Genomic DNA, 13,202 nt, shown 5'->3' with positions numbered 1-13,202 from the left:
TCTGCTTTTCACAGATTTTAAAGAGATAGTTAGGAAACTGAGAAAAGTTAACATTTACACTTTGTGCTCTGTAGTTACAATATAATAACCAATGCAAAGCTTTTAGCTTGCAGTAATGTTTTAAAAAGTTTTTGAAAAATCAGGTTGAACCACAAAGCTGCTAAGATATTGTTATAAGTCCAGAGTGTTTTCCAACAATAAAATATCTAAACTGCTGGAAAAACAGCAGAGATAGTGGCTCCATGTATTTAGTGTTGCACTGCTAAGCATCTGGACATGAGCTTTTTTTAAATCCCTTTAAAACTACATAAAAGCTAAGGTGGCCCACAGTAAGATGTTCCTTTTTCTTACCGCAGTGAGATGTTCATCTTGGTGATGAATGGGCTTACTTAGCTGAGCAACTCATTGAATTGCGGCGAAGATAGAAAAGTCACAAGGCAACACTTTGTCTTCTTCACACGAGTGTGATGTCACGCCTGTTGTCTGATTTTCTGATGAACTACAACAAAAGAGATGAGTAGAACATTATCCATGCAAAATATCGGTAGTTGCCACTATCAACCTGTCATTTATTTTCACACTATGTGTCAAAAAAATCTAAATCATAGTATCTTGACTTTGCAGTCTACATAGAAGTAAAGCTTCACCAACATACATCCCAAAGCATCATTTGCCTCTTCATGCTATAGGTCACTAATTTGTAACATACCATTAAATCCACTTAATTCCACTTAATTTAGCATAATCTTGAAAAAAAATCACTGAAGACTATAGTTTTTACACCATATTTTCAGCATTAAAAGTCGCACCGTCAATGAATTAATGTCATATGTAAGGTGCACATACTATAAGGCACACAACACCATGGTCGGGGGGGGGGGTACAGGATTCTGATTGGCTGCTGGGTGTGCCTAAAGAAGTGATAATCTACAGTGATAATGCACGGCTAAAAAAGGAGTTCCAGTCACATAGCTTAATTGTTCCATATCACTGCTCTGGCTTCTCTGAAACAAACTTTTGCTTCATCAAATGGACAAAAACAAGCAGTGAGAGGTGAACTTTCTCTCTGAACTGATGCTTTGTTTGACCTATCGTGACAATCGGCATATATATCGCTTTCCATTGCTGCTGCAGTTGCGGTCGGAGTCGGCTCAGCCATTTTTACATTAACGTGCCGCACCATGTATCAAATACTCCGGTTTTTGTGAATAAGAAGTAAGAGCTCTTTCTGGTCACCGGCGGGAGCCGTCTCTAGAGTTCTAGCCACACTTCAGCTCCCAGCAACCCCAGCACACACTTCCTGGAAGCCGCACACCTGACTCATTCATTCAATCAACCACAGCATCCGTAAGCTCTGAGTGAAGCTCAGTGTAAGGTGCCGTTTGTGCCACTCTGCCTTCATTACCAAGCGCTCTATTTGGACCTGATCTTCTGTCTCCTGACCCTGTCTCTGTTCGTCTGCTCTGACTCTCGCCTTGATCCTACCTACCCCCTTCTCTTCTCTGATGATCTCATGCCTGTTGTCAACCCCTTCTTCCCTGACTCTGATTTGGCTTTGTGGACTTTTAGCTGAGCTAAGAAACCTGCTGCAATTGGAACCAGACATCTGCCTGTTCTTGTGACAGCGATTTAAACCCAAAATATAAAAGAATAAAGTACTAAAAAATGTTTGAATATTTATATATTTTGTAAGTGACCACAACCACGGTATAAGCGGGATGATGCCCTTCAAAGTGTGCGTTATCAGAAATGAAAGCACTTCGCAGAAGCAACCGTCAAAGTGGAGGATGGTTCAGGCTTTCACGGCGTGCTTCATGTCACATTTATAGCCAGAGTTGAACATGTCAATGTTCTGCCTCAGTATCAGTTGAGAAATTCAAAAAGAAAGCCCATTTTAAGCTGCTGTGTCATCATCACCTCACGCCGAAAATTTGAATTTTATATTTATTATGAGTAAGATTTAGTCTGGGAGTGATTGTTACACTGAGGTGTCCATTAACCTTTAAAGTCACAGGTTAATGATATTGATGACATGTTCTATAATGGAGTGCTGTCTGTGTTGTAATTGCAGAGTGTCTTGATGCACATCTGCACACAACATAAGAAAATGATCCTATCAGTGAGTTGTCGTGCCACTAAAGCAACCTCCTTGTGTTTTTGTAGGATTTACACTGCTGACATGTAACCAGTTTTAGATGCATCTGCTTTAGACTACGGCCAGCTTGTTTTGGTGTCTTCAGGGATGGGACCAGCTTTTGGTGACCCTGCGCACGTACCCACAGATGTAGAAGATGGATGAACGTCTGTGCTTCAGGTGAGACTCATTTTCTGAAAAGCCAAATGGGCCATTTTTCAGCAGGGTCAGCTGTGACTTTGACCTATGGTTGTCAGCACAATTTGCCGTCTGCTATGCAGAGCAGGTTGTTTCAGTCTGAAGGAGTCACCAAACGGAGGACTCTAGACTGCTGGAAGTTTAAGTAGGTGGCGTGCAAACTTTTTTAAGGTATTTGTTCTTGTTAATGACTTTGACATGTTAGTTTGTGCAAGCTGTATGTAGTTTTACCTCTTTAGGCCTTGGGTTCTTTAGGGAATTCCCTCCCTTACAGTAAAGGTTGTGCACTAAAGCTCAAAAATACTAAAATATATTAATATACCTTAATCCAGGACATAAATATAACTAAGTTATTTAGATCCCCAAGGCTGCTACTTAATAACATGTGATAATTAAAACCTTCCCTAACCTCTGCTTGTGTACCTCTCTATGTCAGTGAGTCATACTTATGTGACTGGTGTGCTGTATTTTATGTCAGTCTCCCAATTTAAATCTGAACTTTTAAAAGTAATTCCAAAGCCTTTGGGGTCTTCATATAGAACATATGTGACCTCTAGACTTCAGTCTGTGGTCTCAGTGGAGCAAAAGTAAAATGCTGTAGATCAAAGGTCTGAAAATATGACTTTTATTTTTTTCAAACCAATGACTATTGTTATGAAAATAACCTAGCCAGTGACCTTTAGAGGATTTTTTTTGTTCAATATGTTTGGCTGTTTTTTTCTTTGGTCTGATAATTTATGGCTTTTCGTTAAGAACAATTTCAGATCAAAGCCAAAAAATGTTATTTTTTTAAGATTAATATGGTTTAAAAAAGAAAAGCAAAAACATTTATTATAAACCTGTAACCATTGCGCTGTCTTAGATGACCCCACCCTTACATTGACGTGTTCGCCCTACCATGACAAAGGTGGATAAAGGTGGAAAGATTTCATGTAATCCATGGACACCAGTGAGGTTCACAAATCATTGAAGAAAAAAGGTTCAGCGCACTGTCTAGTGGGTCTAGATGACCCAACTCCCAATGTTAAAGTGCCTAGGATAGCACAAGGGTTAAAAAGACCCACTCCGATGAAAATTGTGTTGATGGCGTTTTTGGTGATTATCTTGTGGCATTTTTCTGACGATCGAGGACATATATAAAGAGAATTAAGCTCGAAATTGCATTTCTGAGTACACAACTGAGAGGCAAACTTCACATGAGCTATACTGCCACTCTGCAGAAACTATGTCCTAGAAAACCTTTGGCTAAAAAGGGCATAAACATATTTAAAGGATCGCTAGGAAGGAACGGTTTTAAAGGACCTTAAAAGATGATCAAAGTGGGACTTTTATAGAGTTGTTAGCGGTGGCTGACAAGGCTTTCCTATTTAACTTTTCTAGCATCTAGTGTGTTTTAGTGTTTTATTTCCTTTATCTTGGGGGGAAAAAACGTGAAATAAAAGGTTAGATAAGATGAAGCTTCAGTCTGTTTTAAAACTATTTTCATTTTTTGATATTGAATATTTTCCTTAGTTTTGTTTTCCTAACAAACTGTAAAGTCAAAGATTCTTCAATGGGCAGCATGGCAACATGATCCCCTACAGTCCAACTTCTTATTCTACATACACACCAGGGATGTGATGCCCTTTTAGCACATGGTGTTCAGACTGGACTGTCGCTACCCAATAGTAGTGCAAGTGTTTCAATTCTCGTAACTCTTCCAGGTGTTTTCTTTCACAGCTCTATTTCCATAAATGATCTTAGAATTCTGACTGGACACAAACCGCAATTATTATTTCTCTCGTAAATTAACATGAACTCCAGTCATACGTCATTACCAAATCTGAGTCCCTGAATGGTCAAAGTTTGGCCTGGTTTAACTTTCAACACACATTAGACACACTTTTTGTACTTACAACCAAAAACTGTCTGAGAAACTTGTGTAGCGACTTGTTAACGTAAACGTTTGGAAAGCAGAAGCCCGAAACGAAGCTTTAAACGTGATTACATAGACTTTTCATTGAAAGTAGTCGGCTGAACATGCATTTCCAAAGGAGGTATGAACATAGTATCTGTATTTTTACTATAGTGCAGGGAAAATTAATCAGATCTAGCTAAATAGTCATTGGGTTTTTCTTTTTGCCTAAAACATAAAGTAAATATATTTTTTATCTTACTTTTTTTAAAGAAGTTTAACTTTTTTATTGCTGCTCAGTGAAACTATTTTCTGTGACACAGAAAAAATAATTGGTGGCAAATTTTTACAATAAGAAAAGCTCAGTCCAGGTTTTTATTTGGCAAAAAAATACACTTGAAAGTATTTTATGGCCTTCATTTTTTACAACAAAATTTATTCTCATATTTGTCCCACCCGGCTTCTTTTTTTCTCCTCCCTTTCTCTGTGTCCTTGAACGGACACTGAATACCTTTGCGTGAAATAACCCTAAATAACTCTCACTTTGTCGCGCGGCTCAGCCATATGTTTTAAATTTACACTGCAAAGACTGAGCCTGCACGTGACAACGGAACGCCATGAGCAGTCAGAATCATCCAGTGCCTGTGGCTGAAGATGATACAGGCTGTGTTCACAGTCCAGTCAGCAGCCACAAGCCTCACAAAGCATCTAACCCGCATACTGATTAAAGAACACTTTCAACTGTATTTCTTCCTATGAGGCACACACACTCTCAGCGCTCACTGTGAGGTTTAAGCGGGAGATCCTGGTTCGTGTGAGGTTCAGGTATGGGCGGGAATGAAAAAATACCTTACACAAACAAAATACACAAACACTCATCGCTATAAATGAGTACATGCTGATGCTTTGACTGACGCAGTGATGGATGCACAGAACCATTTTACTGGAAGGAACGTTCTGGCTGCTGACATTACAGAGCCTTTTGGCATCAAAGAACAGCAAAGTTCTACAGGACCTTTGCTTACCTTTTTCAACTTTTTGACAGTAACAAATGCTTCTCCACTTTTTTGCAACTTGCAGTATAAATCATTGCTGCACTTTTCCAAAATGAGCATCTTGCCTACTTGCATATTTGAAACCAGGTGGTAAATTTCTATTTATTCTTTTGTTTTTGTTGAACTTTTGAGGTAAAGCTCAACACGTCTGGTATTATTTTTGCAGTAGCTTCCCAAAACTAACCTTCCTTCATTTCTTTGAGAGATGCAGTAAAGTTTTAGAGTACGATCGCATGAAATAACCCTCCTTTATCTCATTCAGAATCCATTATGTTGTAAATTTTTCCTTGTTTAAAGCTTCTCTTATTTTACTGTTCAAGGATGAAGAGCGCTAAGAGTTTTGACGTTTTAACTGAGTACAGGATATATATTTGACCACAAAGCCACAAACTTGTCATGCAGCCTTTGCTCATGTGAACTCTTCTTTGGCTGAAGCTCAAAGAGAAACGTTCCTGCTTCAGCAGATGGTTGTAAAAACATCCTACTTGTGCCAAATTCTGCAAACACACACACACATAGTCTCTCCCCTCTTTTCTCACACACAAAGTAAGTTATCTAGTAAAGTTAATAAGAAGCTAAAGCAAGAATTCTGTTGGAAGACAACCCTGATATGATTCTTTTTCCTCTTTTCTCTTTCCTTTTATTTTGGAGGTTTAAAATACTTTCATCAAGCAAAAACAAAATCTCATTAAATTACAGTGTTTGTGTTACTTTAGACAGAAATGCAGCTGGGATTCTGCAAAACCTCTTATCAACAGCCAAGAGTATAAAAACGGTGTCAGTGATTACTCTGAGTGATGTTTTTTTTTTTTTTTTTTTTTTTAAATGAAGATAAAAAATGGGGTTCAGATTGTGTATTAATGAGCTTCAGAATTATGAGGTGTTGCTTTTTTTTTTTACAAAAGTTTAAGTACAATTCCCCTGAAGTTGACCTGATGTCATCATGGATGAAATAATTGCCCCCGTTATTAATGAAAAACGCTGTGATATTGTTGCAAATGAGGTCTGAGGGTAGCTGTAAAGTTGCACAGGAGAAACATTAACTGATGTTGGCAGGAATGTGCGTCATAGTCGTCCAGCGTTCATATCGTGTTTTACACACGGTTACGCACGCGCATCCATGCATCTTTTTCTTCTTTTTCTTTTTTTTTTGGGGGGGGGGGGGGGGTCTAAGAGATTACCAAGGTAGTGGAGATACATCCAAGGGCGAGAAAATAACAAATGCATTGCATGGATTTTCTTCAAGTGGTTCCTGTTTTTAGAGGCTTTGTTTGTGTGTTTTGTGTCAATTAAAAAGGAGTAAAAGTCACATACCTTGGAAGACATCCTTATTCCGCTGGTTTTCTGAGCCATGTACGCTTGTGCATTGACTTGAGAAAAAAAATTGCGCGTAAACTCTCCTTGAAGAATTTTCCACAACAGTCGTTTTTGCTATAATCTTCCATCTTGTAAAGGGATACTGTCACTTTGAGGTGGTTTGAATGAAAGTGGAGGAAAATGTAAAAAAAAAAAAGGTGGGGAGGGGTTTGTCTCAAGGCTCCAAAAATGTCCAGATGACCTGCAACGAGTCATTTCTCCAGCCATAAATGATGATGAATGTGCTTAACTCTTGTCATGGTGATGATTTACTTTAGTTTAGGATAGGAAGGGGATTTTTTTTTTAAACTACGTATCTCAATGTAGCCCTGACTCATTTAAAATAAAGCCTCTTTAGAAAGATATATAACAATTATGGATATATATTCATATTTTAAGTGTTGGAACAGAGATAAAGGTAGTTCTTCTGTCTTATTTTCTTCTTCAATGGAGTACAGTTTGGTAGGGTTTAAACGCTGTTGTTTTCTATGTTACTTTGCTTTTTTAGAAGTTTCTCTAACATTTTTCCGTAAAGTTATTCCTAAAATGTTGCCAGCATGGCCTACAGTTTTCTGTCTCTACAGGAACTTGCCCCAAACCCAGCGCAGATACTAATTTAGTGCAAACAAATGATAACTTTATTGCATAACAGCAAAATGATCGTCCCTACCCCTCGGATGTGACAAAAAAACTCATAAAGTGCGAATGCATAGCCTGTCTCTTCTGTGGAACTGGACTTAGATGTTAGAGTTGGAAGCCCGCAGCTCAGATGATACAATATGGTTCTGAAGTTGGTGTTGAGGAAAAAAGAAAAAGAATGGAGCATTTTCCTGCCACTGTGAAAGGGGTGGATGAGTGCGTAAGAGGGGTTGAATGGAGCGTAAAAGTTGAGGGGTAGTCACCTGATGCTGGGCAAAAAATGTCTTTTCAGAAAAAATCACACGTCTGTCTGAATAGATTTAGAGTTAGTGCTGTTTTTTCTGCTTATGTCTGTGCCGTTTCCTTTACTGGGGCTCTTGTCCAACCCGCATAGCGATTCCGTCAGCCCTTCCTCCATCTCCATGTACTCCGCTTTATCCCCCAGCGAGGAGCCCGAGGGCGAGCCTTTGAATTTCCTTAGAAAGTCGGGGAAATACGGACATCCTGGAGGCATGCTCTCCACCACAGGTGTCTGGTCCTCGTTGTTGTCGGTCTCCCTGTGGTAGAAGTAATTGAAGTTGGACACTATGACAGGCACCGGGAGCGCGATGGTTAACACACCCGCAATCGCGCAGAGGGAGCCCACTATCTTCCCACCTACGGTGATGGGCTTCATGTCTCCGTAGCCCACCGTCGTCATGGTGACCACGGCCCACCAGAACGCGTCGGGGATGCTCGTGAACTGAGAGGTGGGCTCGTCCGCCTCGGCGAAGTACACCGCGCTGGAGAAAAGAATGACACCTATAACTAGGAAGAAGATGAGAAGGGCCAGCTCCCTCATACTGGCGCGCAGGGTGTGACCCAGGATCTGCAGCCCCTTGGAGTGCCTGGACAGTTTGAAGATGCGAAACACCCGGACGAGGCGAATTATTCTCAGAATAGCGAAACTCATCGCCTGCTGGCCGTTGCCCTGGTGCTGCGCCAGATCCGTGCCTAGGGTGATGAAGTAAGGCAAAATGGAGACAATATCTATGGAGTTCATGATGTTTTTAAAGAAAGCGGTCTTGCTGGGACTCGCAAAGAAGCGAACTATAAACTCAAAGGAGAACCAGATGATGCAAACGGTTTCCACGATGAAAAAGGGGTCGTTGAAGGGCGTAAATCCGTGGTCGGGCTCAGAGGAGTTGTCCCGCGGCTGCAGATACTCCTTCTCATCCCTGAACTCTGGCAGCGTCTCCAGGCAGAAAATGACTATGGAGATGACGATGACCAGCACGGACACCACGGCGATCCCCCGGGCAGGGCTGGAGCTCTCCGGGTACTCGAACAGCAGCCAGATCTGACGCTTGAACTCGTCCTCCGGCAGAGGCTTCTCCTCCTCCTTCACGAAGCCCTCATCCTCCCGAAACTTCAGGATCGCCTCCTCTCCGAGTTCGTAGAACTTCACCTCCTCGGAGAAGATGTCAAACGGGACGTTGGCGGGTCTTTTTAGTCTCCCCCCTGACTGGTAATAGTAAAGAATGGCGTCAAAACTCGGCCGGTTCCGGTCGAAGAAGTACTCGTTCCTGAGCGGGTCGAAGTATCGGATGCGCTTGTCGGGATCTCCCAACAGCGTGTCCGGGAACTGAGAGAGAGTCTTAAGCTGAGTTTCAAACTTCAGACCCGACACGTTGATGACGACCCTCTCGCAGCAGCCGCACTCACTGTAGGCGTTCTCGTACCCGGACTGGGGCCGCCTGTCCGTGATCGACACGGTCTCCTCATCCTCGTCCATGTTGCACAGAAAGCTGGACCTCTTGTCTCCCCGGCCCCCCTGCTGCTCCTTTTCCTCCTCCTCTGCTCCCTCAGCCTCCTCCTCCTCCTCCTCCTCCTCCTCTATCATGATGTCCTCCTCCGATCCGAGCAGCGCCAGCTCCGAGTGGCGCAGGTCTCCGCCGAGAGTCCCCCGGTTGCGTCTCCACCGTCCGACGCCGCGCTGCTTTTTCCGCTCTCTGAGAACTCTCTGCTGCTGCTGCTCGGGATCCTGCTGGTGCCAGGAGGAGGAGGAGGGGCGCGAGGCGGCGCCGCTGCTGATGTTGGCGCTCGTTGAGGAGGAGGCGGCGCGAGACTGATGCTGGCGGTTGTTAAGGAGATGAGCGCTCGAGGAGGTGGTGGTGGAGATGGACCCCCCTCCATGGCCGCCTCCTCCTCCTCCCTCCGCAGCAGGGCCCCCGTCGGTCGCCGCCGCAGCAGCCGCCGCTCTGGACTGAGCAGCCTGACGCTCCCTCTCGCGCTCCCTCTCACGCGCCCGTGCTTGGGCATATCCGTACGGCAGGTGACTGTTGCACCCGCCATCCGCGCCCACCATAGCAAACTCCATTTTAAGTCTGTCTGAGCGCTATATAAAACGCCTCAAGGTGATGTGGACGCACAGCAGAGGAGAAAAGTTGGAGCCCGGCGCGCGCAGGGAGGGTGAATAAGGCATGAACCGTTCTGATCAATCAGATGGTCAGGTCAAGAAACATCTGTCTGCTTCAGGTTCAGTGAAGCTACTCACATAATGGGGGTTATGAAGCCCCATCTTCTCATGTTGGTACAAACACTCTAGGATTGCATGACATCATTAGCATCACAAAAAAAAAAATCCAGAGGCCGGTGGAATAGCCTGTTACGCAGACGCTCTGACAAAAGTTGCAGCCCCCCCTCCTCTATATGCACAGCATTATAAATCACCGAGTCAACAAGCTACACCAAAGCAGTCTGTCCGCGGCTTCTCCGGAGCCCATCAGGTGGTTATTTTCCCAGAGATCGGCGCCTAAATGCGTCCTTGGCTCTGCCGTGGTCACCCGATGATGCCATTCTCATGTGCTGGGATCCAAAAATAAGAGGAAAAGCAAAAGAAAAAATGGTACAAAAAATATTGTCTGCCGTATTGTAGACTCCCGGTTAAGCAGAATTACTTTTATTCCTCATGTTTACAGCAGATCCTGCAAGAATAAGGAAGAGGGAGGTGTAAATATTATAGCAAGAAAACTACATACATCATGCAGATTATAAAACTTCATTAATAATATCATTAGACTGCTAATATCGAATAGAAAAACGTCAAAACGAACATTACGCACAGGGTTTCCACATACAAGTGTCCTTTCATCCATACTTACATTTGAAAAGGTGCCAAATCAAACCGCCTCAACACCCAAAACAAATCCGCTGGAGGAGGAGGAGAAGAAATAGGAGGCGAGGATGCACATGTTTCCTCAAATTCCTGTTAGAATTTCTGGACGTTAAAATACCCAAATCCTTCGTCGTGTCCAACCAGCGACCAAAATCCACATCCAGTATATACATCCGTGCTCTGACGCACTCTGGAGATGACACTTTTTTTTTGGCTGCGTCTCGACGTCTTGTCTCAATTCAACAGGATCTATTGGCACTTCGGCCCCCGTTCCTGCAGCATCGCTCACTGTATAGAGGCAACATTCGGCTTTTAGGGGGGGAAATAGGAGGGAGGAGTAGAATAAGGTGTGCGATTAGGGAGTTGGCATTACTGACTGCTCCGCGCAATCCCGGTCAAAAAGAACCAAGGGTGGGGGAAAGTTTAGCAAGGCATTGATGAGGGGGTAAATGTCCCCACGGCTAAGTGTGAGCATCACGCCTCTGTCTGTCTGCCTCTGTATCCCTACCTATGCTCCTGTATCCCTCCCATTGTATGAGTGATGATGGAGAATCTCGGTGAGAAAGTGGTTCCTGCGTCGCAGCGCGCGCAGGCGGTGCTCGGTCCTCCCCCAGTGGATGCAGCGCGTCACTGCGCGCCGTGCTGCAGTCTCAATGCTGAGGCCCCTCTCCCGCTTTACCATCGCTTCTCTCCCCGAAAATAACTATGGCAGCGCTGTCTTTTCATTCACAAAACCACGTGATTAGACCAGAGCGCATGCTTCCTCACGAAATTAGAATTGTACCTTTACTGTTTACCATGTTGGCTCAGAGGAAGCGGCGGGAGGAATCTATTCTTTTTGATGCAGAATTGAAATGAAATGACGGGAACTTTAAAGTAGATGCAAATATCAGGTTTGATATTTTTAAAGCCCGCCAATATCAAGTTTTCCTTCTGAAATTTACACCTTCATTAATCCTTAAGTGTATGTTTATTAGTTTCCTTCATGAGGAAACATCAAAAACCATTAAGGCTCCCTTTGTCTGCTTTCCTCTGAGGTTCAATTAGGGGAAAAAAGAACACCATCTGGTATGGGAGTGAAATTAATTATCATATTATGAGATTGAACATATTGGAGAGTAAATCATGAAATAGACGCAGACAGAGTCAACAGGTAAAACCAATTATGTGAAACAGGAAAATTACTGGCCAAGCATCGTCATTTCTGAAGGTTTGGATTAAGCGATGAATGGACGGAGAGTCTAGTGGAGATTTTATGGACCACCATGGTTCTGGATCCAGAATGACATCTGAGGTTCTCCTACAGTTGGGAGAATGTCTTCTCCAAATAGGCAGCATTACCTGTTTTGTAGAGCTGCAAACATGCAGTTCAGAGGTTAAATGCAGTTGGGCGCATTTCAAAGATTTTTGAAAGAGAAAACAGTAGAAACCAGGGCGACTTTGTGCCACTCCTGATGTTTTTTCAGACTGTGTGATGTACCAAGAGCATTTTAAAGCTTTCCACCGCAAGCATCTGGCCCTCATTGTATGTCTCGCTGAATCTTTGGAAGAAATATGAGTCCATTGCCTTTATGGTGGCCCTGAAGTGGAAATTACACCAACAAATCATTCAATGCAAAAATAAATTAAAGATCCCAACCACAATTTAAAAAGGAAAACAAATAAGAAAAAAAACATTACATTTTAGAAATCCAAAAGAATTTCCACAAACCAAACAAAATAAGAAAAAAAAAGGAAACAAAATAAAAGTGAAATATTTTGGAAAACAAAAGTAATTTCCAAAAATCAAAATTAAATGTTTAAAAAAAAAAACAGAATATGAACCTGGAAAAGGTAGGGACTATGGGACATTGCTGATTGGATGATGACATTCGTTCATCGTTTCGACCAAAAGTTATTTGGCATGAAGCGATACTGGATCTGTTCCGTACTAATCATACAACTTTGATTAGAATGAGGACATTGAAGACGTATTTGAAAAACATAATCACTATCTGGGAATGAAAAAAGTCCTTTTTTGACAGCAATGTAAGTGAAAGGTGCAAGTGTGCAAAGCTGGGCCAAGGTATAATGAAAACTTCATATATGTAAGCAATGCAGTAATCACAGTATTGTGTTTTAACTCTCACATGTGTGTTTTGGAACTCCTCAACTATTTTTCTTACAAAATAAGCCATTAAAAACCCACATTTCACTTTTTCCTAAGCAAGCCTCAATTCAAATTTTGTCACTTTACCTTCTGAAGATTGAACAAAAATAATTTTTGAGTTCTAAATTATGCACTAAGCTTGTTTCTTTTTCATGTCTTAACAGTTTTATGTTATTTTTTCACTCAGAAAATTTAAAACTCTTCAAAATTTCCGTTTCCAGCTCACCAAAGCTACAAACATCCCTGACATTCATTATGCGTTTAGCCTATGGTATCACACTGGGCAAGCAGGGAGGGGCTTCTTCCTCTTTTTTTTTTTTTTTTTTTTTTTTACTGTTTGCTAGCTACTTTTGCATGTTCGCCACCTACAGTTGGAAGAGGCTTGGCGCAAAATGTCAAAGCGGAGCAAATCTTGCGATTTGGGTACTAAACGGTTCGGTTCTTGTTAGCGTCCTTGCATTGGAAGTAGATCCCCCTCTTGTCCGGAGAGTAGTATTGGTTTGTCTTTATTTGAAAAAATAACACATTCGTGGCCAGGCTTGTCGCCATGTCTGGGTTCACCAGATAAACCAACTGGCACCAATGGCCATGAGTTTTGCATGTAAAGCTGGAAAATGGTT

The 13,202-nt window shown here is 42.5% G+C and overlaps 1 protein-coding gene across 2 annotated transcripts in view; it reads right to left on the bottom strand.

Moving 5' to 3' along the window:
- kcna4 (potassium voltage-gated channel subfamily A member 4) overlaps positions 1 to 12,028 on the bottom strand; it is an 83,134-nt gene extending 71,106 nt beyond the window's left edge. Inside the window, exons 1-2 of one of the 2 annotated variants that reach the window (XR_002292479.2) lie at positions 10,420 to 12,028; positions 6,596 to 10,242 (exon numbers count right to left, since the gene is read on the bottom strand). Coding sequence is in view for 1 of the 2 variants with exons in the window: in XM_020712002.2 (XP_020567661.1) it covers positions 7,575 to 9,635 (2,061 nt within the window). In the remaining variant the exon portion in view is untranslated. Of the gene's footprint in view, positions 1 to 5,924; positions 10,243 to 10,419 lie in introns of those variants that run through there. The other variant, XM_020712002.2, reaches the window with a different exon arrangement.
- Positions 12,029 to 13,202: the final 1,174 nt, after the last annotated feature.

The sequence above is a fragment of the Oryzias latipes genome, chromosome 3, assembly GCF_002234675.1.
Source record: "Oryzias latipes chromosome 3, ASM223467v1".
Lineage (NCBI taxonomy): Eukaryota > Metazoa > Chordata > Actinopteri > Beloniformes > Adrianichthyidae > Oryzias > Oryzias latipes.
Note: the sequence above shows the minus strand (reverse complement) of the source record. Positions and strands in the feature narration are given on the sequence as shown.